This window comes from Microtus pennsylvanicus, chromosome 11, assembly GCF_037038515.1.
Source record: "Microtus pennsylvanicus isolate mMicPen1 chromosome 11, mMicPen1.hap1, whole genome shotgun sequence".
NCBI lineage: Eukaryota > Metazoa > Chordata > Mammalia > Rodentia > Cricetidae > Microtus > Microtus pennsylvanicus.
Window position 1 is genome coordinate 61,365,416 of NC_134589.1, and position 25,947 is coordinate 61,391,362.

The 25,947-nt window shown below is 49.4% G+C and overlaps 1 protein-coding gene across 2 annotated transcripts in view; it reads left to right on the top strand.

The window, feature by feature from the left end:
- Pemt (phosphatidylethanolamine N-methyltransferase) overlaps positions 1 to 25,947 on the top strand; it is a 77,157-nt gene that overhangs the window by 40,202 nt on the left and 11,008 nt on the right. For both annotated transcript variants that reach the window (XM_075992348.1, XM_075992347.1), the window contains one exon: positions 22,408 to 22,523. In XM_075992348.1, the coding sequence (XP_075848463.1) occupies positions 22,408 to 22,523 (116 nt within the window). The remainder of the gene's footprint in view (positions 1 to 22,407; positions 22,524 to 25,947) is intronic.

Genomic DNA, 25,947 nt, shown 5'->3' on the forward strand with positions numbered 1-25,947 from the left:
GCTGATTGCCGTGTGTCAGAAGACCAATACCTGTAAAATGGCTTTAAAAGCTCCCCAGTGTCTGTTAGTTACACCGTGTCCTGACTCAAGTGTGCGTGAAGAGAATCTTAGGCTGATGCTCGAGATGCATGTGTTGACTTCATTTTATGACTCTTCGTTGTTAAGCTGTGAAATGAAAAGTATTATTTAGCTGGTAATCAGAAAAAATTTAAGTAGAAATATGTCAGTCTGGTTATATGACGAGGATTCATGGTGACGCCTCAGCTGTTGCTTGAAGGTGGCGTAATACAATTTACATAGAAATGAGACCTTCCTCAAGAAGTTTGTCAGCATAGGCTGTTGCTTAAGTGCTTGTATTTCTAGACTGCATTCCCTCTGTGGTACCATCTTCTCTCTCTCTGTCTCTCTCTTTCTGTCTGTCTGTCTGTCTGTCTGTCTGTCTGTCTGTCTGTCTCTCTCTCTCTCTCTCACACACACACACACACACACACACACACACACACACACACACTGGCCAGTTCTGCTACCTTCTTTTCCCCCTCTCTTTGAACTACAATAAGACTTTGAATAGCAAATACCAAAGCCAAGTAACTTAAAAATCAGGGGGAAGGGACCTGTATGTGGAGAGGTGATTTGTGTTCTAACCCAGGAAGATGTCCCAGATACATCACTACTCACTTTAAACCCTTTGCCGAGTAAGTGCAATTTAATGTTGGTAGCACAGCAAATCGTAGGTAGCTTTAATTGTATGTATAAGGTTACATGTGTTCGTGTGCTTAGATCTGGATACCAGAATTTAAGCAGTCATTGAAATGTATGTCCAATCATCTCCTAATAAACTGATTCAAAAGCCCCCAAAACCGAGGCAGAAATTGTAGTCATAATTTCTAGTGAACTCATGTTCAAAGAAATGCAAGTGGCCAGAGGGATTTTTTTTAACTTAGTTATTTTCAGGAGTTCTGTGGCAAAGATTGGTTTTGCCCCATTGATGTTGTAAGAAACAGCCTTATGTTTGTGAGGGACTAATTAGCTCTAACTCTCCCGAGGGGTCATGGTCACAGGAGCAGGAAAGACTTAATATTTTTCATCATTACACACAAACACCCTTTTTTCTGTCTCGAATGAACTGTCTAGAGAACTCGGTGGCTCAGACATGAGGCTCACACCTCTCCTTGCCATACAGCAGATGTCTAAACAGTTGAGCAGAATTACAACTTTGCCTGGAAAAGCCTTCCTAATTGGCAAGGAATGTCTTACAAATAGCCAAATTGTTCCACACAAGAACCCCAGCAGTTCAACTGAGCCCCAAACAGACAGGAAGGCAGAGCCTGAGTCACACTGCTGGGGAGGAATCACCACCAGCCAGACTTTTTGAAGAATTCAAAACAAATTCCAGATCCTCGTTTATCTGCTCACCAGATAGAGATGTAAAAAGCAGCCGACGCCGGCTAAAGTGGGGAGATAAACTGCCCCCAAGTAAGGTGATTCGGCAGCTGCTTGAAATGTTTTGTTTTCATATCCACCCAGGGTCAGCTTGTTGCAGGTGGCAGATACCCCAAAATGCATCTTATCTTCCATCAGGGTTGCCAAGATTGTTAGAGTTATTAAGGGTCAAAGGTGGGGTCCTGAGAGCCCCAATAAACTAAGACCAACTGCCTGTCCTTAGTAAGACAATTCAACAAATTAGTATAGTAAAAAATACAAAAAAATTAAAAGGAATTATTTAATATGACCACACTAGGAAGAGGGACAAAGAGGGCCCTTTCCTGACAAGTCCGTTTTCAAGGTCCTCGTGTGAGGTTAAGGTTTAAGGGCCAGAGGACCACACAGCTAAGCCATCCTGGCCATGGTGCAAGATCCATCATTGTCTCCATTCCAGTCTCTTCTGTAAGATGACCTGAGAATTACCAGCACGTGACATCTCTTTTCCAGAGACAAGCTCTCCCTGTGGCTGGCACAAGGTTTCAGTCTTTTCTTCTCCCAGCAGAGATTCTTGGAGGGAGATCCCAGCCCACTAAGGTCTTCTGTTCACAATCTGATAGCCAAAAGGAGGGACCCAAGTGTCTTCATGCCTGCCAGGCTACAGGCTGCAAAGCAGCCTTGCTCCAAACAGGTTACAGAGGTTTGGACAGATGTTATCCAAAGGCCCATGTATTGAAGGCTTGGTCCCCACCCAGCCTGTGTCACTGTTGGGTGTAGTGGGACATTTGAAGATTTGGACCAGCAGGGGAAAATCAGGTCTTTAAGTGGGACTCTAGCCCCCTTCTCTCCCTGCCTTGTTTCCCAGCTTTGTTCTGCCACTCACAGCTGCCACGAAGTGCGGTAGACCTGAAGCCACAGGCCTGGCAGATGGTGGACGGAAACCTTGGAAGCTGTGAGGTGAAACAACCCTCCGCCACTGCCATCAGTCACCTCTGGTGTTTGAGATGGTGTTGGGGAGCTGCCTAGCAGAGCAGGAATGCAGCCCAGGGCACACAGACCCCACATGAAGACACCGTGGCTTTGTGGACTAGGAAATGCCCTCTCTCAGGACACGTGGACCTGGGGTCTGTCTGGCCATGCTCAGGAGGAAGGAAGGCAGCCCTGGAACTAATCCTCCCCAAACCCAGTTCTGTACCACTTGGTGGAGGAAGCTCTGCAGGTTGGGTGTTGGCCTGGGGTGGTGGTGGCTCAGATGCCTGTTTCGGCACCGATTGTGTGTGTGAAGGATGGCCTGAGGTATCACAGCCTGTAGGAAGGTGGCCCTGGGTCTCCAGCAGAGGGTAAAGAAGTACAAGAATAGCTCTGTTTGGCCTGAGCTGGCTCCGATGTGAAATATCAGTTATTGACTGCATTCAACCCTCCTCCCAGGTGGCTGCCCTGCGATCTATTCATCCAGTCTCACAAAGCTGGTTGCAATAGCAGGAGGCAATAGGACTTAAGTGTGGCATGAGGCTGCTCTTTCCCACTCCGCAGCTGGCTGGGTTTCAGCAAGTTCCTGAGCCCCCAGTGCCTTTGTTTCCCCCTTCTATACATTTTCATATTTGGCAGAGGAGTCTACTAGATACCTGTCTGCATCCATGAGGGACACATCCATGACAGACTCGTTCGAGCTGTGCCTGTCCCCTGTTGTGTCCCCACATGAATGGAAACAAGGCTGTGTTGTGAGGTGCCTCCAGATAGGAGCTCCATCTTGAAATTCTCCTCCCTCCAGTGACAAAGCTTCACACTGTCACAAGGAACTGCAAGTCATCAACTACATTCTTGGCCAACCTCAGCCATTCTGTTTTGGGTCAGAAGAGTCATGAGCTGGGTTTGCCATTTGCTGAACACAGTCTGGTCATGCAGGTGTCTCTTGTCCCCCTGCACAGACTAAGTTCCTATGTTCCTAAGTAGTGTTTTTCCTTCAGCAACCCCGAGAAGGTGCTATATTCAGTTCTACCCCTTTGGGGTCTACCCATAGTAGGGTATCTGGCTGTGGTGAAGGGACAGGCTCTTTTGTACTGACGTTGTGACAATGTGACAGCGTGCTCACATGGCGTCTGTAGACGGAGAGCTGGAAGAAGGAAACATGGCCGTGATGGGGCATCTGAGGCAAGAACTTCCATGGCTGTAGGAGTGAATGGTTCATGAAGTGTATATGTGAGGGCCTTAGAGCATGGTGGGAATGACTCAGCTCTTCCCATAAACCCCTGGGGGTGGATCAAAATGGAAGTTCTGAGGCCACATTCCAGTGGAGCCCAGGAGTCTGCATTCTGACAGGCTCTGTGGTGATGCTGACCTGGGAATCATGCTGGGTGCAATGGGTTTTGAGAAGGGGAGAAGGCCAGCCTAAAGGGAAGCAGCTACAAAGAGCAGAGCTGTGTCCCAAGGCTCTCTCAGTGTCAAGATGTTCCAGCCTGGGTAGTCAGTGGGAATGGTGTCCTGGGAGCGGCCTCCAGCTTATCTTCTTCCCCCACTGCTGCTGCAGGCACTGCAGCTTCTTTGCATCTCAGGACAGTGTGCATGCTCTGACTTCTATTTATTTATTTATTATAAATTTCTGACTCTTCTCCGCCACCGCCTCCCATTTCCCTCCCCCTCCCCCAGTCAAGTCCCCCTCCCTCGTCAGCCCAAAGAGCAATCAGGGTTCCCTGTCCTGTGGGAAGTCCAAGGTCCACCCACCTCCATCCAGGTCTAAAAAGAGGAACATGGGATGTACTCATATTTGGTTTTTAGCCATAAATAAAGGACATTGCGCCTATAATTAGTGATCCTAGAGAAGCTAAATAAGAAGGAGAACCCAAAGAAAAACATATAGGCATCCTCCTGAATATTAACCTTCATCAGGCGATGAAAGGAGACAGAGACAGAGACCCACATTGGAGCACCGGACAGAAATCTCAAGGTCCAAATCAGGTGCTCTGACTTCTTCCACTCGCCAGAGTCCACTGAGGACCAGAGACAGACTTGTGTATGTGATGAAGCCCCAGGACCCTGAGAGGTACCAGGAAGGCCAGAATTGTGGCTGCTGCCTTTTATCTTCTGTGAAAGACGATCCTGTCCAACCACAGGAGCCCGCTCGGTAGCTGTCCTAGCCCTTGCTGTGGCTCAGCGTTCTCGGCTGGTTCCGCTCAGGAGGCCCGATGCCTTTCCTCCTGGTGCTCAGAGCAGGTAGTGTGGGGCAGACGGGTGCAGAGAGGTGGCAGCAGGTGAGATCGGGGTAATTCTGGGAAACTGTGGTGGGCCAAGGATGCCAGGCAAATGCCTCAGCTTACCTGGGCTGGCCCTCTTTATCCTAGGCCAGCATCGCTCTGGCTGTGACATCGGAGCCCACAGCTATTGCCCCGCCTCGCCTGTTTCTAGATTAACTGCAGGAGTTCCTCTCGTTCACACTGCTTTCACCTTAATAGCAGGATTAGCTGTGCCCTTCTGCCCAAGTGTTGGCTTTCAGGTTGTTTCGCTGGCCCTGGAAGGACCTTCTCGGGGGCAGCACCTAGCAGGCTGTGCTTAGGGCAAGCCCAGGACTCTATGCTCAGGGTGCCTGACCACAGAACCAGACCCAGCAGCTTCGTCTTCTGAGGAAACCTTTATGTCTGTCAGACTCTGGCTTCTCTGGACAAAGCTGACCAGACAGCTTCAGGCACCTGAGTAACAGCCTCTTTGTGTCTAGAGCTGTGTATTCCTTCTCTTGACTGCTGCGCTTTACTCTCTGAAGGTCAGAATTTATTCCTGGAAAACAGACATCATGGTAGTTCCCCCTTGAGGCTCCTTGTTGCTATTCAACATCCCTAGTTTCAGAAGACTCTTGAGACCCAGTGAATGGCCTCCATGACTAGTGAGATCCGGTAGGGAACCAGGGCCCCTGTGGAGGAAGGCCCACAGTGCTGGAGTCTTCTTATGCTACAGCTGCTACTGTTGGTCCTAGCATCTCTTGTGAGCCTTTCCTCCTGGGAGCCAGACCTGCTAGTGGAGACCAGTAATCCTCAGTTGCTACCGACCCTGTCCCTACAGAAGTTTCCCTGCTCCCTCAAATGACAAATGAGAAGCCTGGGGATGTCTTCCATACAAACAAGGGTTCTGCAGGTTCTGGGCAGGTACACTGTAGGGATGGTGGGAACAGACACCATAAAACTAAATGTTTGGTTTCCTGGAAGTGGTCCTAGCCCCTGCTTTACCTGAGCATCTCATATTAAAGGGTCATGCTGATCAGATAGCTCTGATTCCAGCCACTGGTTCTGGGGGTCTGGTCAGTTGAGGCCCAGCCAGTGTTTCCTGACACCTTCATGATTAATGGTTTATCTGGGGACTCAGCTTCTCTGGTCCTCTGACAGGTCCATTGTTGCTGTACCACCTTCCCCTCTCCTTCACACCACAAGCTCACCCGAGCCTCAAAGCAGCCACTGGAGAACTGTCTACTTAGGATACATTGGCAAGGATTGTCCCCGTGCAACCTGTGGCCTGGAAGAAGCATCTACTGCTTTCCTTTGAGGCTCTTAGGTGACGTGTATGGAATGTCCTGACTGCCAGCCAGGGCTCAGTCTTACCGTGTAGCTATCTGCTACTTTCTTGCCTGTCCTGCTATGCAGAGATGGACGGTAGTGGGTAAGTGGGGCGTAGGAGCCCTGGCGGAGGAGAGCACAGTCTTGCTTGAGGTTTCCTTGACTTTAAGGAAGGACCTTGACTCCCCTGCTCAGCAATCGTGCTAACAGCTCTATAGTTGCACTCAGATGAAACTCCGTAGCCTCACAACTCTGCCTTGCGCATGTCTGCTGCAGCTGTGCTTGGCAGCAGCCTCTGGGTCAGCCTGCGCCGGGTATCTATACTGTGGAATCCCTTGCAGATACCCAAGGAGCAAGTCACGAATCTACTCACACATCACAGGGACATCATGTGATGCAAGGAGCCACAGACCCCATGACTGCATTTCTGGGGCACACAAAACAAAAAAGGGGTAGCAGCCCCAGGCTAGGGACTGGAGCGGGGACAGACCTGGTTATTCCAGGGATTTTTCAAGGGGTGGACGAGTCCATTCCCTGTCTTGGCAGTGTGTATAAGACTGCATTTATTTGTCAGAATCCTTAGATACACTTGCTGGGCGTGGTGGTGCATTCCTGTAGTTATAGCACTCAGAGAAGAATCAAGAGTTAGAGACCAGCCTGGGCTATATTGCAAGGCTCTGTGTTAAAAAACTGAATTTTGTCTCGATAAATCTGACCTTAAGTTTGAAAACAACACAAAACATTGTCCTCAAAAATCTGCCTACCTTTCTTCAGAAAAGAAAAAACAAAAAACAAAGTAAGCCTGCAGTTAAAAAACAAAGTCAGCCTGTAAGCCGGTTGGCAGTAGGCTCCACCGGCTTGATGGTGATGAATATGTGACTGGCCTTTGATTCCTGTGACAGGCCGCTTAGGGCCAGGGCCTGGCTGCTTATCAGGGCAACCACTCCATTGTTCACCAGATACTTGCAAGTTTCCTTTCCCAAGGCAGGCTGAAGTCCATGTCAATATTGACTGTAGAGGCCACCGGGTTTCACCATATTTGGTTAACAGTGGGAGAGTCATCTCTAGGATAGTTTCCAGTGGCTTTGCACGGGTGGGCTGTGTTTTATTTAGAGTAAAGAGAACAATCTAAACGAGCTCTTCTGAACTCAAGGTCACTGTGCTAGAAAAGCACAGGTGCAGATGAAGCTCTGTGCAAACCATTCGCTCTCTCCTTTCCTGTTCAGTGGGTTAAGCAGGAATCTTTAAAAAAAAAAATGTGCTTGAGAGCTGGAGAGAGAGCCCAGTTTGTAAAGTGCTCACCATGCAATCATAAGGACCGAGTCAGATCCCCAGCAGTGAGATGGTAGGAATGGTGGAACACATTTTAATCCTAGCTCTAGAGAGGCAGAGAAAGGCTCGTTGGCCACCGGGACTCACTGATCACACAGCTTATGCTTACCAGTGAGCTCTAGGCTAGTTCTCAATAGACAAAGGTGGACAGTGTCCGAGGATCTCCAAATGCATGCATGTATATGTGCATATATATTTGCCACACATACACACACAATATGTTGACGGGTGTCAGTAGGCCTGTGGCCTCCATGGTGCACAGTCCTTTGGAGGAGTCGAGAAACACTGATGGAGTGGTGTGGTCCCTCAGCTGTTCATTTTCCAGCATCCCACATCTACCTTTGTAGGACCTGATGATGCCAATGATGCCCTCTTGCAGAAAGAAAATGGGCTAGGAGTTAGGATTAGCCAGATTATGGGTACCAGGAACCAATCTGTTCTCCTTCAAAGGGATTTTAAGAAGTTTTTAAATTAGTTTTAAATTTGTGTATATGGGGGTTCTGTCTGCTTTCATATTTATGCACCACTTGCATGCCTTGGAGGCCAGAAGAAGATGTTGGATCCCATGGAACTGGAATTATGTCTGTTGTAAGATGCCATGTAGGTCCTGGGGATTGAACCCAGGTCTTCTAGAAGAGCAGCCAGTGTTCCTAACCACTGAGTCATCTTGCTAGTGCCCTGAGGGCTTCTTGAGACAGCCAGCTGCTCCCTGACTCCTCCTGCCTGGCTCTTTCTGGAGGTGGCAGCTTGGACAGAAAGATGAAGTCCTCCCTCAGTACAGCTCTGTGACCTTCTTCCAGGTCTGCAGACGTCCCCCAAGCCACCTGAAGGTTACTTTTCTTGTACCCATGTTAACCCTGTGCGAGCTATCCGCATCTCAGATTTCCTTCCTAGAGAAGGCTTAGGAAAGGTCTGGCAGCTGCCTGCAGTCCCCACCTGTAGGTCAGGTGCCTGGGCTGACAGATACCTCTGTAACTATCTGCTTGTCTGCCTTGCCAGCCCCCACAGCAGAGCTGTAGGTCCCAGGGTCTCAGGAGCCAAGACCTGCCTCTGACTTTCTTCTTTCATCTCTCCCTCATGTCATCTTTCCCCAGCACCCCCATCCCTGCTCTGGTTTGCTTCTTGTTGCTGTGATAAACACAACTTGGGGAAAAGAGGGCTTATTTCAGCTTCCTGTCCGTCACTGAGGGAGGTCATGGCAAGAACTCAGGTAGAAACTGGAGAAATGAGGCTGAGCATCTTGCTCACTGGCCTGTGCTGAACTAGCTTTCTTCTTATTCTGCTCAGACCCCCCCCCCCCCCCGTGATGGCGTTGCCCACAGTGGGCTGTGCCCTTCTGTGCCAATCATTAAACAAGACAACTCTTTGAAGACATGGATACAGGGCAATCTGATTAGGATGATTACTCAACTGAGTTCCCCCCTTTTCATGTGACTCTGGGTTTTGTCAACCTTACAAAAATACTAACCTATACTAACCTATATATCCCCTACCCCAATAAGACAAACACCAAAGCCGATGACAGAGAGAGCCATGACTGATGGACAGCTGAGTAGTTTACGCAGTGTTCCTGCCCGAGGCTGGTGTTGGGACCAGGGCTAGCTGTGGAGAGGCAGATGGATCCATGGGTTGGCAGCTTCAGGGTGCAACCTCTTCAGCTTTGGAGGGTTCCCAGGAGGACAGTCTGCATGGTTGGAGTAATGCGAAGGGCCGCAGGATCTCAAAGCTCATGGGCGCTGGCTGGTGGGAGAGAACACAGGCTCATGAATTCTTTTTTTCTGATAGGTCCTCTACAAGAGGGCCAGTGGTGCCCGTGGAGCTCCTGGTGGGGTGTGATAGTATCCCCAGGCCCCGCCGCTCCAGAAGGAAGATCCAGCAGCATCTAGATGGCTTTTGAAACTTAGGGGTGGTCTTTTGCAAGGCCTGAGTTTGTTGGGTAACCAAGGATAGAGCCTGAGGTCAGTCAGGGGAAAAGGTGCTCATTGCCTATGCTCACTCACCCCCAGCTCTGGCTCACTGGGTTCAAGAAGACTTCTAGGACCCTGGGTGATGCCCGAGTACAGCCTGTGCTGAAGGCTGGAGGACAGCTCTCCTGGGGACTGAGTCTGTGTGGACCCTCCCTATCACAGCAGGAGCCAGGCAGGTCAGGCCAACCTCAGAAGGGCTGTAACTGGGACCAGACCCTGGGGCTGATGCACTTGCTTACTGCCCTTGAACGAGTCCCTTTGTGAAACACGCTGCTATCCCTTGTGGGGATGGACTCAACAGAATATTCATGCGTGCTTTATACTAAGTATAGTGACAATGTGGGCCTCATGGCCGCTGTTACCACCTCACCAGGTCTTCTGCCACAGATAAAGATAGTGCTGGGGGCTGTGGTCACACGGAACAGAGTGCAAAAGTGGGGGGATCATCACCATTTCTATCTGTGTATGTAGTTGTTGTGTGTGTGTGTGCACTCTCCACCTTAGTTTTGAGAGCAAGGTTTTGCACTGAACCTGGAGCTCAGTGATTTGACAATACTAGCTGACGAGCAAATTCGGGGATCTTCATGTCTCCCCCTTTCACAGCTGGGATTACAGGTGCACACAGCCACACTCAGTCAAACTCAGGTCCTCCTGTTTGCATGGCAAGCACTTTACAAACCGAGTTATGTCTTCTGCTAGGGCTGTGAGCACACCCAGCCCCTCAAGTCTCCATGAGTATTTTTGTGAGATCCTGCCACCCCTTTCAGCTGCCCTTCATCTGCTTTCTGTCACTAGACAACACTTTACACTTTCAGAAAGGTTTCTTTATAGGTGCAATTATCCAGGATGTTTTCAGCCCAGTTTCTTTTACTGTGTGGTGGTGTGTGATGGTCATTTTTGTATGTTTCACTAGTTCCTACTGCACAGTACTGTTGTGTGTGCACACACACTTCATGCTGTCCCTGGTTCCTACTGCACAGTACTGTTGTGTGCGCACACACACTTCATGCTGTCCCTGGTTCCTACTGCACAGTACTGTTGTGTGCGCACACACACTTCATGCTGTCCCTGGTTCCTACTGCACAGTACTATTGTGTGCGCACACACGCTTCATGCTGTCCCTGGTTCCTACTGCACAGTACTATTGTGTGTGCACACACGCTTCATGCTGTCACTGGTTCTAAATTCCCGAGCCTCGAGGAGGAATTTGATGAAGGCATCCCATTTAGGACTGAGTTCTCTAGAGTCTACCACACTCTCTACATTGCCCAGGTGTGGCTCTCTGTGTTAATTCCCATCTACAGGAAGAAGGAGCTTCTTTGATGTGGGTTGGGCAAGGCGCTGATCTATGGGCATGGCAGTATGCCATTAGGAGTTGTTTTATTGCTGTGTTCCTTTAGTAGAATAATAGTATTAGGTTTCCCCTAGGCCTGTGGCCTTAGTAGTCTCAGGTTCTTGGCTGCTTTATCAATGTTAGGCATGGATTCCAACTTGTGGACTGGGCCTTAAATCCAATCAGAAAGTGGTTGGTTACTCCCACAGCATTGCGCCACTGTTGTGCTGGCATATCTTGCAGGCAGGCCACTTTGTAGATCTCAAGGTTTGTAGCTGGGAGACATTGGTGATTATCTTTTCTTCTGGTAGCATGCAAGGTACCTTCCAGTACCGTGAATCGCTAGTCAGCAGGGGTGAGGTTTCTAGTTGGGCACCAGATCATCTTCTCTGCATTTGATGGCATATGTCAGTGTTGTCTTCATAGGTCCTCACCATCAGCTTGTGGAAAATGACCAATAGCCTTGGCAGTAGTCTGTGATGTTTGGAGGTTTCCTTGGGCCCCATCGGCCATCAGCTCAACAAGATGTAACCCGTTGCTGGCACTGAAGGTTTTATTTGATGGCGTAAGATGTCTTGTTGGAGCAGCATCACCCCTGTTATTTGGCGATGCCATTTAGATTCTTCCCACATGTAGACATTTTAGGATGCGTTTACAGCAGGTTTCCATATGGTTTCATGTTAGCTATCCCTGCTTATTGTCTCTCTTCCACCCCTCCCTATTTAAGCCTCCTAGCCTAGTCCCTCCTTTGTCTAAGAACACATTCTATCTCCCCTCCTTGGGAGATCCTCTCCTCTCTCCTTGTCCCGTACTAGGTGCCTAACCTCTGTGGTTATTTACATTGTAGCACACATACTGAAGCTAACCTCCACATAGAAGAGAAATTAGACATTTGTCTTTTGGGATCTGGGCTACCTCAGTATGATTTTTTTTCTAGCTCTGTTCATTTACCTGAAAATTTCGTGATTTAATTTTTTTAACAGCTAAGTGATAACTCCATTGTGTAAATGTATCATATTTTGTTTATCCATTCACCCATTGATGGACCTGTAGGCTGTTTCCAATTTTTGGCTATTATGAATAGAGCAGCATTGAACATGGCTGAACTTGTGTCTCTGTAGTAGGGTGTTGAGTCCTTTGGCTATGTGCCCAAGAGTGGTACAGCTAGATCTTGTGGTGGATCTATTCCCAACTCCCTGAGGAACTGCCACACTGATTTCCATAGTGGCTGTACAAGTTTGCACTCCCATCAGCAATGGATGAGTGTTCCCCTTTCTCCACATCCTTGCCAGCATGAGCTGTCATCTGTTTTATTGATCTTAGCCAATCTGACTGGTGTTAGATGAAATCTCAAAGTAGTTTTAATTTGCAGTTTCCTGATGACTGGGGGTGTTGAACATTTTAAAAAAGAGTTTCTCAGCCCTTTGTGTTTCATCTTTTGAGAACTCTCTGCTTAGTTCTGCGTCATATTTTTAGAGTGGGTTTTTTGTTTTCTTAGTGTTCTGCTTCTTTAACTCTTTATAAATTTTAGATATGAACCCTCCCTTTATCAGATATGTAATTGGTAAAGATCTTTCTCCATTCTATAGGCTGTGCTTTGCCCCAGTGATGGTGTCCTTTGCCATACAGAAGCCTTTCAGTTTCATGAGGTCCCATTTGTTAATTGATGCTCTTAGTGCCTGTGCTGTCGGTGCCCTTTCAGAGAGGCTTTCCCTGGGCCGTGAGTTCGAACCACATTCTCCTCTGTCAGATTCAGGGCACCTGGCCTGAAGCTGAGGTCCTTGATCCCTTTGGAGTTTAGTTTGGTGAAGGACGATAAGTAAGGGCCTATTTGCATTCTTCTGCATGCAGCCAGCAGTTTCTTTATTGTTTTTCTTTAGTTGCTAGCACTTTTAGAATCATGCGGAGAAACAACCCCTTAACTCAAAATCATGATGCTTTATATCACTGTTGTCCCATTAGGAATGTTCTAGTTTATGTCTCATCCTCAGCTATGTCATTATTTTGAGTTAAATGTGTAGAAGGTGCAAGGCAGGGTTCCGCTTTGTTCTTTGTGTGTGGCTTGTTGGCGGTGGTGTGTGCTGTCAGCAGCCTGAGGAGCCCCTCCCCTCAGGGACCTCCACTCAGGTAAAGCTGAGTTCTTGATCACCACAGAAAGGAATTTTAGGATGAGCAAAGTTAGTGAGCTTATTAAGTAGAGATAAGAGAAAACACATTTTTCATGTGTAGAGAGAAGTGGGAGAGAGGGAGGGGGAGTTATTTATTTGGTAAAAAGACATTCTATATTCAGGACAGGGTGTCGGTTCTCAGAACTGGGTATCACTTGGTGTCTTCACAATGACTATGTAGAGGCTGGAACGGTAGCTTAGTGGTTAAGAGCACTGGCTGCACTTCTGGAGGACCTGGTTTGAGTCCTAGCTCCCACGTGGGAGGTCACAACAGCCTATAACTGTAGCCCCAGGTGATCCAGTACCCTCTTCTGGCTTCCCAGGCACACACATGGTGCATGGAGGTAAAAATACATACAAAAATAAAAATATAAAAAGTCTTTTAAAGTATAAAAAATCTTTTAGAAAGTGAGCTAGTAACTTTTTTCTTAAAATAATTGTATATAAGATTCTATGCCTTTTAAAGTCACATTGCTTAAAAGATGTAATTTACAACAAGGTTGAAAGAGTAAACAAAATTTAAGTCAAAATGCATGAGCAGGTTTACCTATTTTTTATTTTATGTTATAGAATCTCCTCTTGTAAATACAGCTGTGAGGTGGCTTAGGTGGCACACTGATTATTTTCAAGATGGGAGAGACAGACGTGCTGGCGTAGACTCAGCGCCGTGACACTCGGCCAAGATGAGCACAATTGCTATTTCTAGCAACCTGGTTTGAGGTGTCTTGGAAAACACTGTCTCTGTTGGCCTCATTAACTATGTTGAGGATTCTTGACTCTCAGCCAGTAGGAAGCTCAAATAGATCCCAGGCTGAAGGGCTTCATTGTCTTCCCGTGGCCCCTTAGCTCTCCCCGACTTCCTTCCTGCCCCATCCCTCCATCGCCTCAGCACTTTGTTGAAGGGATTACTCTCTCCCTGTTTGTTTGGTTTGGTGCCTGGTGGGGAAGCAGTTGATGGGTATATGAGAGTTTTTCTGGATTCTGTATGTTCGTTTTTGTGCTAGCACCATGACATCCGTGTTGATGGCTGTCACTGGTAACAAGTTTGAAATCAGGACGTGTATATGTTCTCCAAGTCCTCTTTCTCAAGATTGTGTTGGCTATTTGGATGCCCTACCATATGAATGGTTTATACTATTAATTTCTACAAGGAAACCAGCTGAGATTCTTCTGTGCACCCTTTTAAAAGAACACTATATGCTGGAGTGTTCCGACAATGATTGTGTAGGCATCTCCCTCCCACTTGTCAGCGGAGTCATTCTCAAGGGTGGGGCCGCCCATCCCTTCCTGGTGTACTCGGGAGTGAGCTCTGTTTTCATGGGATGTTACAGACAGTTCTGTCGCCAAAATTAGAATCCAAATAATCTGCCGGACTTCTTTAGGGTTTTCCCTCCTGCTCTCTCTCTCTCTCTCTCTCTCTCTCTCTCTCTCTCTCTCTCTCTCTCTCTCTCTCTCTCTCACACACACACACACACACACACACACACAAACACACACATCAGTGTCTCCCCGCATTACAGGACCATAGCAGGTCTGCCTCCCTTGCCTTTTGCTGCAACTCCTTGGGTAGAAAGTGAACTCAAGCTGTGGGCTGACTGGAAATGGCAGCCAGTACTAGATTAGCTAGGGCTTTGTGCCCTGGTTGCCAAGTGTGACTGAGACCCTGTCCAGGCAGCCCATTGCACAAGTGACTCTGCACAGCGGAGGAGCCTGGCTCCCCAATCAGTTTGGTGGAAGCAGAGGATAATTTCATCAGAGGTTCCAGCTGGGTTCCATGACAGTAGCTTGTAGAGGATTCAAAGTTCCAAGGCGGAAAATATCCCCTGGCAAGACAAAGATGGGCCTCAGAAAGGAACTAATCTGTCAGTACCTGAATGACAGGTGGTACTGAGTGTTGGGAATCATGACTGAGAGCAGGGCCACATCAGGCTGAAAGCAGCAAGGGGGTGTGTCGGATAGGGAGGCCTGGGTGAGATCTTGCTCTCTGGCTCATGAGAGTGATGAAGGGCTCTGGTGGGTGCTCCTGAGCTCCTATGCCACACCACCCAGGCAGAGTAAGGAGTGATGGTCCAGACCCTGCCAGGGTATGTGCTGTTGTACAGCGGCTGGCTGAATGCACAGGTGTGTTCCAGCATCTGTCCTGGGCTAGGAAACATGGACATATGGGGTAAGCTTTCTCATGCTTCTGTTCCAGTCTCTCTACGACTATTGGGACAAGGGACACTCGGTGGCCTTGGCAGCCTCAGCTGTGCCTACAACTCCTCTGGGCCAGAGGTGTCCCAAATCCAACCCCTGCTCTAGAACCCTGAGCATCTGGTGAAAAAAATGGGTAGTGGAACACTAGGTCCCCCATTGGGAGTCTGGGTTTCTCTGGAGCCTGCCTTGGGGTGAGGGAGGCAGGAGCCACGGGTCCTCTGGAATGTCTCCTCTTACCTATTGTCATCTTCATGTCATCTTGCTCCATGTAGGGGAAAACTGCACCCTTACTCTCAGAGACCAAAATGAAACAAACGACACCTCCCCCAGCGAGCGTCATGCTCCCAACAGAACTCCAAGAATTTCAGGTGCAGTGATTCCTTGTTCCTCACAGTGACTGAGGCAGATTGTTAGTAGTTCCATCTTACAGAAAGGGAAGCTACAGCAGAGAGACAATGAATCACCTGTCAAGGCAGTGTGAGAGGAGCTGGTTCTGGAGCCCGGAAGCTGGTGCTCCACATACCCACGTTCTGCTGTGCACCGTCTAGATGCCTAGCAGCTAGTTCTCCAGTGAACACAGGGAGCCCGTCTCTTTTCCAATGGAGCACTTAGAATATTCATCTTGGGGCCAGAGAGGTTAAGACCACTTGCTGTTCTTCCGGAGGACCCAAGTGCTGTTACCAGCACCCACATCAGGTGGCTTCAGCAACCTGGTACTCTAGTTCCAGGGGTGCCAACTCTCTCTTCTGGCCATTCACACATGTCACACCCCACCTACCCACATCCACAAAGGAAAATTAAGAGTGAACCTTAAATTAAGAAAATTTACCCTCACTAGCCACTCCTTCCACAGTTTCTTGGAGCTGTGAAGAGTAAGCAAGAGGAGGTTCCAGAAAATAATCTCGTCCCCAGAAGAGGAGGTTTCCAGAAAACTATCTCGTCCCCAGAAGCAGCACTGCTGGCTTTGTAGCTCTCGCTGGGCTGGAAGAGCCAGCCCGCTCTCATTAGTCAATTCCGCTGTGCCCAGTGGCTCCCTGCGGGAGAAGCCCGCGCTGGTGTTTTCAGTAATGAGACACATTTGGCTTTAATCACACTCACAGCATAAAAATAAGAGCGCCATTGCTGCTTTTGTTTCCTTTTCAAAGCACCTTACTGTCTGCCAGTTACTGACCTATAACAGACCCCAGGTAAATGGTGGCTGTGTGGGCGGAATGATACATTAATATAAATGGTGGATGTATAGGTAGGTGGAGAGATGGATGCTTGGGGGTGCAAATGCATGGTTGGCTGGATGGATGCGTGGGTGGGTATGGATGGACCGCAGGTGGATGGGCAGGGTCTGTGTCAGTAGATGAATAGAGTGGATGAGTGGTGTCGTGGGAGGATATTTCCTGTAGCCTTCTTGAGCTGGAGACTGACTCTGTGCTCTGGGTTGTGAGCACTGCAAGTCCACTCACCTGCAGGCCCTGGCCTTCTTTGGTCCTACCCCCAACAGAGCTGTCAGCATCCCTGGGAGAGGGCACTGGAAGACACGATTCTCTATGACGGCAGAATGAATAGAAGCATCTATTTCCCAGGCACTTGCTAAGCATGTTTATAGGTCTGGAATCCCTCAGGAACTATGATTGTGCAGTTATTTTAGCAGAGGAAATGGCTCAAGGTCACCTCGTTTGTAAGGACCGACTTTACACACCAGGCATGGGGCTCACACCTTAATCCCAGCACGGAAGCAGAGGCAGGTGGATCTCTGAGTTTGAGGCCAGCTCGGTCTACAGAGTGAGTAGGACAGCCAAAGCTACGTAGTGAGACCATGTCTCTCTCTCTCTCTCTCTCTCTCATATATATATATATATATATATATATATATATATATATATTGACTCCATGATCCATGGTCCGAGCATGCTGGAAATCAACAGCAGAAACAGCATTTCTTTGCTTGCACTGGTGCCTCCTGGGGCCGTTTCCTACATCCAACATCCTAGCGTCTGTGTGGCAGGGACAGGTCCCCATGGGCATCTGAAAGTTCCTGGCTTTGACATCATACATTCACACTGCATAGGATCATCACGAAGACAGTTTTCTTTCCTGTGGGCACTGACCAGGGCTGCATACTTCACGGGGTTTGGCAACAGACTGGGTTCACATATGAGGCCTGCTGGAGGCTGTGTGGGCTTCTGGCATGCATGAACACAGCAGAGGCTGATGGGGCTTCATAAAGGCTGGCCACAGTGGTCCTATGAGAGAGATTTTTCATCACGGAGTGTTAATAGAAAATTCAGAATGCTTGATTGTTGGATAAAATATGCTTCATCTTTTTTTCTTCTTGGCAATGCCAAGAAATAGGACCCAGCACCTTGTACATGGTAGGCAAGCACTCTACCACTGAGCCACACCCCAGCTCCAGTCCTAAATGTATGTTTTTAGTGCTTTGAATTTGACCAAAACTCACCATGAGCTACTAGTTAAGACCCCTGTCTGAGGCCAGTGGTGTAGTGCCTGGTACCACCAAGAGCAGAGTCCTGGAAACTTCAGTGAGGGTCATCCCTTCTGGCTAAAATGGCAGGTGTGTGCCTCCGCTATGGCCAGGCTGGCATCATTACCATGGCCAGAACACCTTCCTGACCTGAGCAGGACCAGGAAGAAAGAGGATGGTGTCCCTGCTCATGTAGCTATAGACCCAGGGAAGATACAGCATTCATACCCCCTGGGAGAGATAGTTGTGCCAGAACGTTCCTGTCCATTACCTGGTCTGACTCTCCCATCGTGCAGGGAGGTAGCTGAGTCAGCATGGTAGCAGACTGATGACCGCCACGTCCCCGGGTGAATGATCTCACGAGTGCTAATGGGCTGCTTCTGAAGTGCCCACAGGATTTCCTGTGTCAGCGGCTGTCACTGCAGCCCTGGCTCCTTGCCTCTTGGATGAAGTGTGTAGTTCAGCATCCAGCAAAAGGACTGCAGAACGGAGTCACCCTGGGATCCGGGAGTCCGACTTGATTGGCTCAAATGAACAGATTTTTGATCCAAGTGATGGGGTTATTAGTGGTACCTTTTTTCCATTTTCTATGAGGCCCGTGGTGCCATTTTGTTCAAACAGTACATCCTCACTTGCTCTCTCACAGGCTAAGCGACAGATGGGGCTGGCAGTGTGAGGGAGGCCCCGGTGTGACAGTGCTCAAGGGTCCCTCCTCCTGTTTCCAGAACACCGAAGGCTGGAAACAGCAGAGCTTGGGTGTCAGGGACCCAGGGCTTGTCTGGGCTTTCCTGGGCTCAGTTTGCTTGACTACAAGGTGGCCTCCCTCCTGCTGCCTGAGAGTATTCTTGTAGTGTGAGCTTCAGCAGGCCTGCCATGAACCCTTGGTTGTTTCGAGGTGCATACTGAAGGGCTTCATTAAGCCAGGAGGAAAGACCAGCCTTCAGGGGACGAGGGAGGGCCTGCAGAGTCCATGTCATTGGCTGTCAGCCTCAATCTCTCATCTGACCCTACAGGCAAAGTCCAAAAGGATGTGGCTTCTAACAACTTCCTGGGGTACCTTGTCCATACAGTGAAGCATCCATACCCCAAGTGCACAGCTTCCCCAGCCTTGACAGATGTCACCACGGTGTCATCATCAGAACCCTTCCATTCCCCTTGGCTTCTTCCTAGGCCATTCCCAATGCCTTGTTCACTGGTTTCATTCAACCGATATTGGGATTCCTCCTCTTCTTCCTTCTTTCCCTCCCCTCCTCAGGGAAGTCCCCCAAACTGTGACTCTCCATCCAGGATCTTTGCCTGATGCAGGTTATGGGAGGGTCCCTTAGGGACAGAGATATGTTGTTGTGTGACCCCATATGTCCTGAGACTTTTATATATGAGGATATTATCAACTGGGAGAAGAAATATCAGTGACCCAGAGATGGGTAGCCCAGTGACCGCATGTGTGCTGGCTTGTCTTATGTCAACTTGACACAAGCTAGAGTTCTCTTAGAGGGGGAGCCTCAGTTGGGGAAATGCTTCTATAAGATCTGGCTGTAGGGGATTTTCTTATTAGTGAGTGACGGGGGAGGACCCAGTCCATTGTGGGTAGGACCACCCTGGACTGATAGCCCTCGGTTCTATAAGAAAGCAAGCTTAGTAAGCCTTGATGAGCAAGCCAGGAAGCAGCTCTCCTCCATGGCCTCTGCATCAGATCCTGCCTCCAGGTTCCTGCCCTGCTTGAGTTCCTGCCCTTGCTACTTTGGATGATGGAGGAACTGTTACATGGAGTGAAATAAACCCTTTCCTTCCCCGCTGACTTTTGATCCTGGTGTATCATCACAGCAATAGTAATGCTAATTAAGACAACAGCAGGGACGCGGCGCAGGCACGAACTTATATTTTTTGATGGTCCAAGCTTGAAACAGTGAAGCCCACACTGAGAGCAGATCGTCCCACTACAACTTAATCAAAAGACCCATTATATAGCATCGGTAGGAGGAGATGGGCAGGCGCCAAGGCAAGAATTCACCCAACAATCTGAAAAACAACATGAAAACATCAGAACCCAATGATCTTACAACAGAAGGACTTGAACACCCTAGCACAGAAGAAGTGGAAAAAATTGACTTTATGAAAGCAATAGAGTCCCTTAAACAACATGTAAAAAAATGCCCTTATAGAAATGGATGAGAAGTATAAGACAACAGCAGACATGCTGAATAGGCTCTTGGTTAGAGAGACTTCTAGGCTGGGGTCTAAGGGGAAGTCTCCATTTGTGGGTAGGAATTTCCCATGCATTTGGCTAGTTTTGAGACCAGGAAGAACAATGACTCCACAGCACTGATGTTTTACTAGTAGTGTCACTAACAATATTAGCGCTAACGAGGGTTACCAACCCTCTGTCCCATCCAGAAGTTTCCTTAGCCGACCTCAGAAAGCTAAAAGAATTCTCATTTGATCCTTGTGATTCCTTAGAAGAAGGATAACACATGGTAACGCATGACCATTAAAAAAAAGATGTGAGTGCTCACTGCCAGCATTATTCAAAACAGCCCAAATGACAGTTCCCTGATGCCCACCATCCTGTGACCGGGAAGGTAACTGGAGTCCATGTACCTGCTGTGGGTCTGTGTGAAGTGTTGGAATGGCAAGTCTCTGGAGATGGAGAGCAGACTGGTGGGCCCTGGGGGTGGGGAAGGAAGGTTGGGTGGGTAGAAGCTTTTCTGCCGGGCAATGGAAAGACCCGGAAGAGGGCACAGTTGTGGCACAACTGAAAAACCCTTTTGAATTTCGTTCCAAACAGGAACCCATGAAGTGGTCCCACAGCGTATGCTGAAGTGGCTTTAGGCCATAGGCATTTGGGTCATGGAGCCCCAAGGCCCTCCTTCCTTCTTCCTCCTAAGAGAGAACCCAGCATCCATCCCATGGGGCTGAAGTGAAGGGTGCCTTCCACAAAGGTCTAAGGGCTGTTTTCCTTCCAAGAGAACTGGCAACTGCACCGAGAACTGGTGAAGGAGAAGGCCTGGGAGAGAGCCCCTCCCCCTCCTTCCCTTTTGTAGACTCTGAGGATAGCGTCTCCAGGGATGCCAGAGATGGAGATTCAGTGGCCCTAAGCCAATTAATTCATCAGTACCTGGAGCTGGTGAGCCCTTCCCCACTAATCAGCTTCCCCAAATGGCTGGCCAGTTTGGGAAATCAGCTGGGCATCAGACAGCCACTGTAGGGCAAGATGGTGACAGATGCAGTGACTGGCCCTTGTGTGCTGTGCCCCAGAATGGCGGGACTGAAAGAGTGCAGTTGCTATGAGACATGGTTCAGTCTCTCCTCAGCAAATTAAAATTACTGGCAGTGTCAGCAGTGTGGGGGCTTTGGAACCCCCAATGGATATACGCTTCTTATGGCGGCGGTCTGGTCTGGGCAAGCCGTAGTAAATTGAAACTATCACAAATCATAAATAAAAAATTTCTCTGGGGGCTTGTGAGTTGACTCAGCAAGTTAAGGGGCTTGCTGCCAAGTCTGGTGACCTGAATTCGATCCCTAGAGCCCACATGGTAGAAGGAATGAACAGTTGTCCTCTGACTTCCACATGAATTCCATGGTTCTTGTGGATGCATGCCTGCCTGCCTGCCTGTGTGCTTGCCTGCCTGTGCGCATGCATGTATGTGTGTGTGTGTGTGTGTGTGTACAGGTTTCCATACCTATACACGAACATAGTAGTAAATGTAAAAACAAAAACAGACAAAAACCCCCAGTGAATGCATTTAACACATCTAACCAAATAAGTGTTTGAGCTCAGCCACTCTTGCTATAACAGGCCGAGCTTGGCAGAAGCACAACCTATTTTACGATAAATTGTTGACTAACTCATGTCATTTATTGACTAAGTGTAGCCCCCCCCTCCAAATTCTGCCTGCATAACCCACTGTAGAGGAGCAGCCAATTTCTGATGACCTTTGGAGCTATACCTCAGACACTGGTCAGCACTGTGAGCCTATTCGATCACATGCCACTACTCTGGGAAGAACGAAATTCACATTTAGAGTGTGGGCTCTACCGAAAACATTTTGTACCATTCTAAAACTGAACAAGTTCCAAGTTGAGTTGAGGGCCATCCATACACATATACATGGACACGGGGATGGATGCTTGGACACACACATGCATGTGCACAGACACATGGACATGCACATGTGCACACACATACATGTGCACACACATATTCACATTCAGGACATGGGAGGGTGGATAGCTCACTCTCATCATTAGGCATCCAGAGTGTATGTTTGCTCTTTGGCATCCTCACCCCCCCACACACACTTCTCTGCATCAGCAGAGAGTTCATCTGAGCACCTGGGTCAGGCACAATGCCCCAGGAGCCCAGTGGGCATCCCTAGCAATGTGCACATGAATGTGTGCAGGGAACTCAGGTAGGCTCTGCAGAGAGTTTCTTCTTCTGGCTACTGAACACAGAGTTGAGATGTGACTAGTTGGAAATGAAAGGGTTCTAAGACTGAAAATTATACATGTGCAGTCTGTACCTTGGGGAGAGGCCAGGCTGAGCGCAGAGTGAGGGTGAAGGACCGCCTCTCCTTTGTCTTACCCCTTGAAACAATCGTGTGAGTGTTCCTGGTGGTGACAGGAAGAGGCCTGGAGCCCCTGTTTCTGGGCTGGATCTTGTCTCTTTCTGAATGATAGGAACCTCTAGAGCTGCACGAGATGGTCACACAGCTTCCAGGACTGCCTGAGAATGAAGTCCCCACATTTAGGCATGACTGTCAGCCTGGTAGCCACCCCAGCCTGCCTACACAAGGGTTGGTGGAGATCCCATGAACAGCCCTGAGGTGTAACTGACTCCCAGCTGACCACAGTTGCTGCGCCCCTCTAGTTTGCCTTCCTTGGAACTGGGCCTGGGCACCTAGACCTGCTTCTTCCACCCTCCCTGTACCCCAGCAAACACCTCACCTCTCGCTCTTATTCTCGGCCCTTCATGCAGGTAGCAAGGTGGGAGCAGAGAACTCGCAAGTTGAGCAGGGCCTTCGGGTCCCCCTACCTAGCCTGCTATTTCCTGGGCAGCAGCATCCTGCTTCTGAACGTCCTCCGCTCCCACTGGTAAGCCCTGTGCCATCGTGAAGGCTATTGTACTTGTTGTCATGGTCAGGAGAGGGAGAGCCACCAGGTCCACCAATGTCTGGGAGTTCTGTGTCAGAGTGTCCAGGGAACACTGCTCCCAGAGGCCTCGAGCCATTGTCAGCCACATGGACCTCTGCGGACAGAGGAAGCCTGGTGATTTTGAATAGGACATTTCATTGTCCAGTGAAAGGAACAGCTTGAGCAGAGGGGACAACATCTGGGGAGAATCCCCTTGCTTATAATGCCAGAGCTCTCTCTACCGTACGCCAAGATGGGAGACAGACCCTGTGGCCAGGAGGCCCTAGGGGCAAGGACCATCAGAAGCCATTGGTCTATCTGTTGACTTGGGACATGTTGCCTTCCTTCCGTCAAGGAAAATGGCCGCAGCAGTTGATGATGTGGGTGGTGAGGCTAGGGAGCATAAGCTCCGCATAGACCTCCCTTCCTGGCGTGGGCCTAGCTGAGCTAATGCTGCACCATGGGGTCTCAGGCTGTGAAGGAAGGCAGCAGAATCTATTGTTCAGCTGTGGCTCAAGACTAGCACGGCTACTTCTGAGCCTTGGGTCTGCTTCTCAGGTCCCGTGGATTTCATCATAGGCCTTGTGCATACATAGGCTGGAGGAAGCCTGTGTGCTGCTTTAGGGAATAAAGAAGGTGGATGGCAGAACAGTAACTCATTCCTGGCTTCATGTTGCAGTTTAGAACTGCAAGGAGGCTGAAGAAGTACCCTGTGTGGACTGGTGACTGAGGCAGATCCCTTAGCTAGGACGAGCACACCTGGCCTGGCCGCTCCACTTAGCCTGGCTTGGCTCTACAGGTGCATGATGCATCTATGAGGTGGCCATCTCGTCACCCGGTGTCTGGTGTGTGGGAAGCCAGGCAGGGGTGATTGATGGGCCCAGGTCCCTCATACTCACCTTCTGGCCCAAGCTTCCCCATGGCAGGACACCGTAAACACAGACCCTTGGTTTTTTTTTCCCCTCCTATCAGTCAGGAGTGTGGGGGTGGGGCAAGGGTCCTACTCAACTTGTCTCTCTGCCAGAGCCCAGTCTATGCCTCCTAGACCTGAGGGCTTGGGCTGCTCAACATCTCCAGGTTGGACAAGTACCACGAATGTCACCATCCTTAGAGGGAGCAGGTCCTTTGACACCTATCCTGGGTTGGCACATGAAGACTCTTGTAGGGTGGCCTTTTCCATCCCCACAAGAAGGTAAAAATGTGGCTTACGGCTGTACCTTTTATTCCCCGTGCCACGTGACTGGTCCTCCATTCTGCTCACCATTCTCCAACCTGGGGAAGTCGGTCTGCTCTGGGAATGCTGTCAATATGAGCTTGACCAATCAGCTGTTCCCTTCCTAGGCTTCTTTAGAAATGGATGCCACTAGGTACCTGGCAGGAAGGCATCTTTAAGCTCCTCAGACAACCTAGAGAGCCCATGTCCATCCCAACCCTTAAGGGATCCTATCAAGTCAGAGGTTGTTCCCCTGCCCAGTGTTTTCATCCTGGCCACCTCCAAGGACCATTTGAGTTCTTACTCCATCTTTTACAGTTCCAGCCAGCCCTGCCCATCCCCAGTCCAGGAGACATGATGGGCCCTGTCTCCTCATCAGCTATGAGAAGTCCTTCCTAGGCACACCTCTCACTTGGTCCTGTGGGGTCTTGACCCTCCTTCCATCCTTTTGGATTTTGTTCTTAAATATCATTGTTAGGATGGGGTCTCCTGACAGACCCGGATCAGCCCAGTTTGTGTCACACCTGTGACAAGCCTAATTGATATCTGGATTGCGCTCTTAAAATCTCCCAGCTGTAGGCAGGTTGCCTAACTGCTCTGGGCTCTGCTTGGCTTCCCAAACCTCATCTGATATGTTTGCTTGTTGTTTGGGGACAGGGTCTCACTCTGTACCCCAGGCTATCTAGGGTACTTTATAGACCAGGCTGTCCCTGAGTTTGTAGCAATCCTATCTCCTGTGTTCTGGGATTACACATGTGAGCAACATGGCTAGCTTCCTTGCCTCTCTCTGAGGACTCTTGGGGGCGGGTCAGGGCTTTAGATGGGTTCAGCTTTCCTTCCCATGATATAGGACCCCTAGGGAAGAGGTGATTGGGGTCAGCGATGCAGAGCTGGAGACCAGCAGCAATCCTTCCCAGCAGGCCCCCACTCACCTGGGGCTCAGCAGGGCCCTTTCTGCTGCTTCCTGTGCAGCTACAGAGCCCGAGGAACACCCCGGCACCAGCTGGGAAGCTGGAGAGCAGTGGTCCCAGAGATGTAGGACACTGCTCAGAAATGCTGAGCGGCAGACCCCGAGGCTTCTGGGATCTCGTTCCTATGGTTGGGTCACAGGAGCAGCCTTGGAATGTGCCTGACCTTACTGTCCCCGCCAACCAGCAGTCAAGGCTTTAATGCCCCCCCCTCCAGATAAGGACAGTCTAGGGGAGCACTGCACTCCTAATTTCCAAGGGTTTAGTTCAGTGACGTTAAACAGTTTGTTATGTTTATAACTGTCATCGCTACCTATCTTCAGAACCTTTTTATTTTACAAAGCTGACAGCCTATACCGTTTAAGCCCTAGGCCCCTCCCACATGCTGGCCCTTGTCCCCGACTCCGCGTCTGTCTCTCATGCCATTCTCTGGGAGCGTGGTGTAGGAGGATTCGGGGTGCGTAACCAGTTCAGTGCACTCAGCATAATGACCTCGTGCTGGAGCACACGTCAGAACTTTCTCTTCGAGACTTAGTGACATTCTGCTGTGTGGGTTAAGCGGTTCTGTGCACCCATGCACTGGTGACACTTTTAGCAGCTCCCTTGCGAAGTGCAGCTGTGGGCATGGTGTGCAAGTGTTCGGGTTTCTTGGTTCCTTCAAGTGTGTTCCAAGGGGTGAAATTTTGCACCGCAGGGTCACTCTGATACTGCTTTAAGGACCTGCCGAACTGTTTTCAGCAGTGGCTGCTCTATTCTGCATCCCACCAGCAGCTCACGAGAGGTCCAGTTTTTCTGCACTCCTCCCGGCAATGAACTCCTTGTCTTATTGGCAGTAGCCATCATAATAGAAGGTAACTTCTTGCTTTGGCTGTGATAGGAAGGTGTCCCAACCATCCCTAGCTCAGTAACCTCTGGATTCTATTGTGAATCAAAGCCAGCTGGATTGGGTCCTCAGTCAGCCTCAGCTCGGTCCCTTAATGCTGGTGACCTTAAACAGGTTACCTCTGTGAACTTTGGTAGCCACTTCCTGAAGGGTGTTGGTGGGAAAGCAAAAGCCAGGGTGGGCACATAGGAATGCATGCCTGCATGTGAGGGCACTTTACTGGGGCACCAGGGCCGGGACAGTGGTGCCAGGGACACCATGAGAAGAGTCAGCGGATGGGACAGTAGGCTGAGCACGGTGGTACATGCCTGTGGTCCCAGT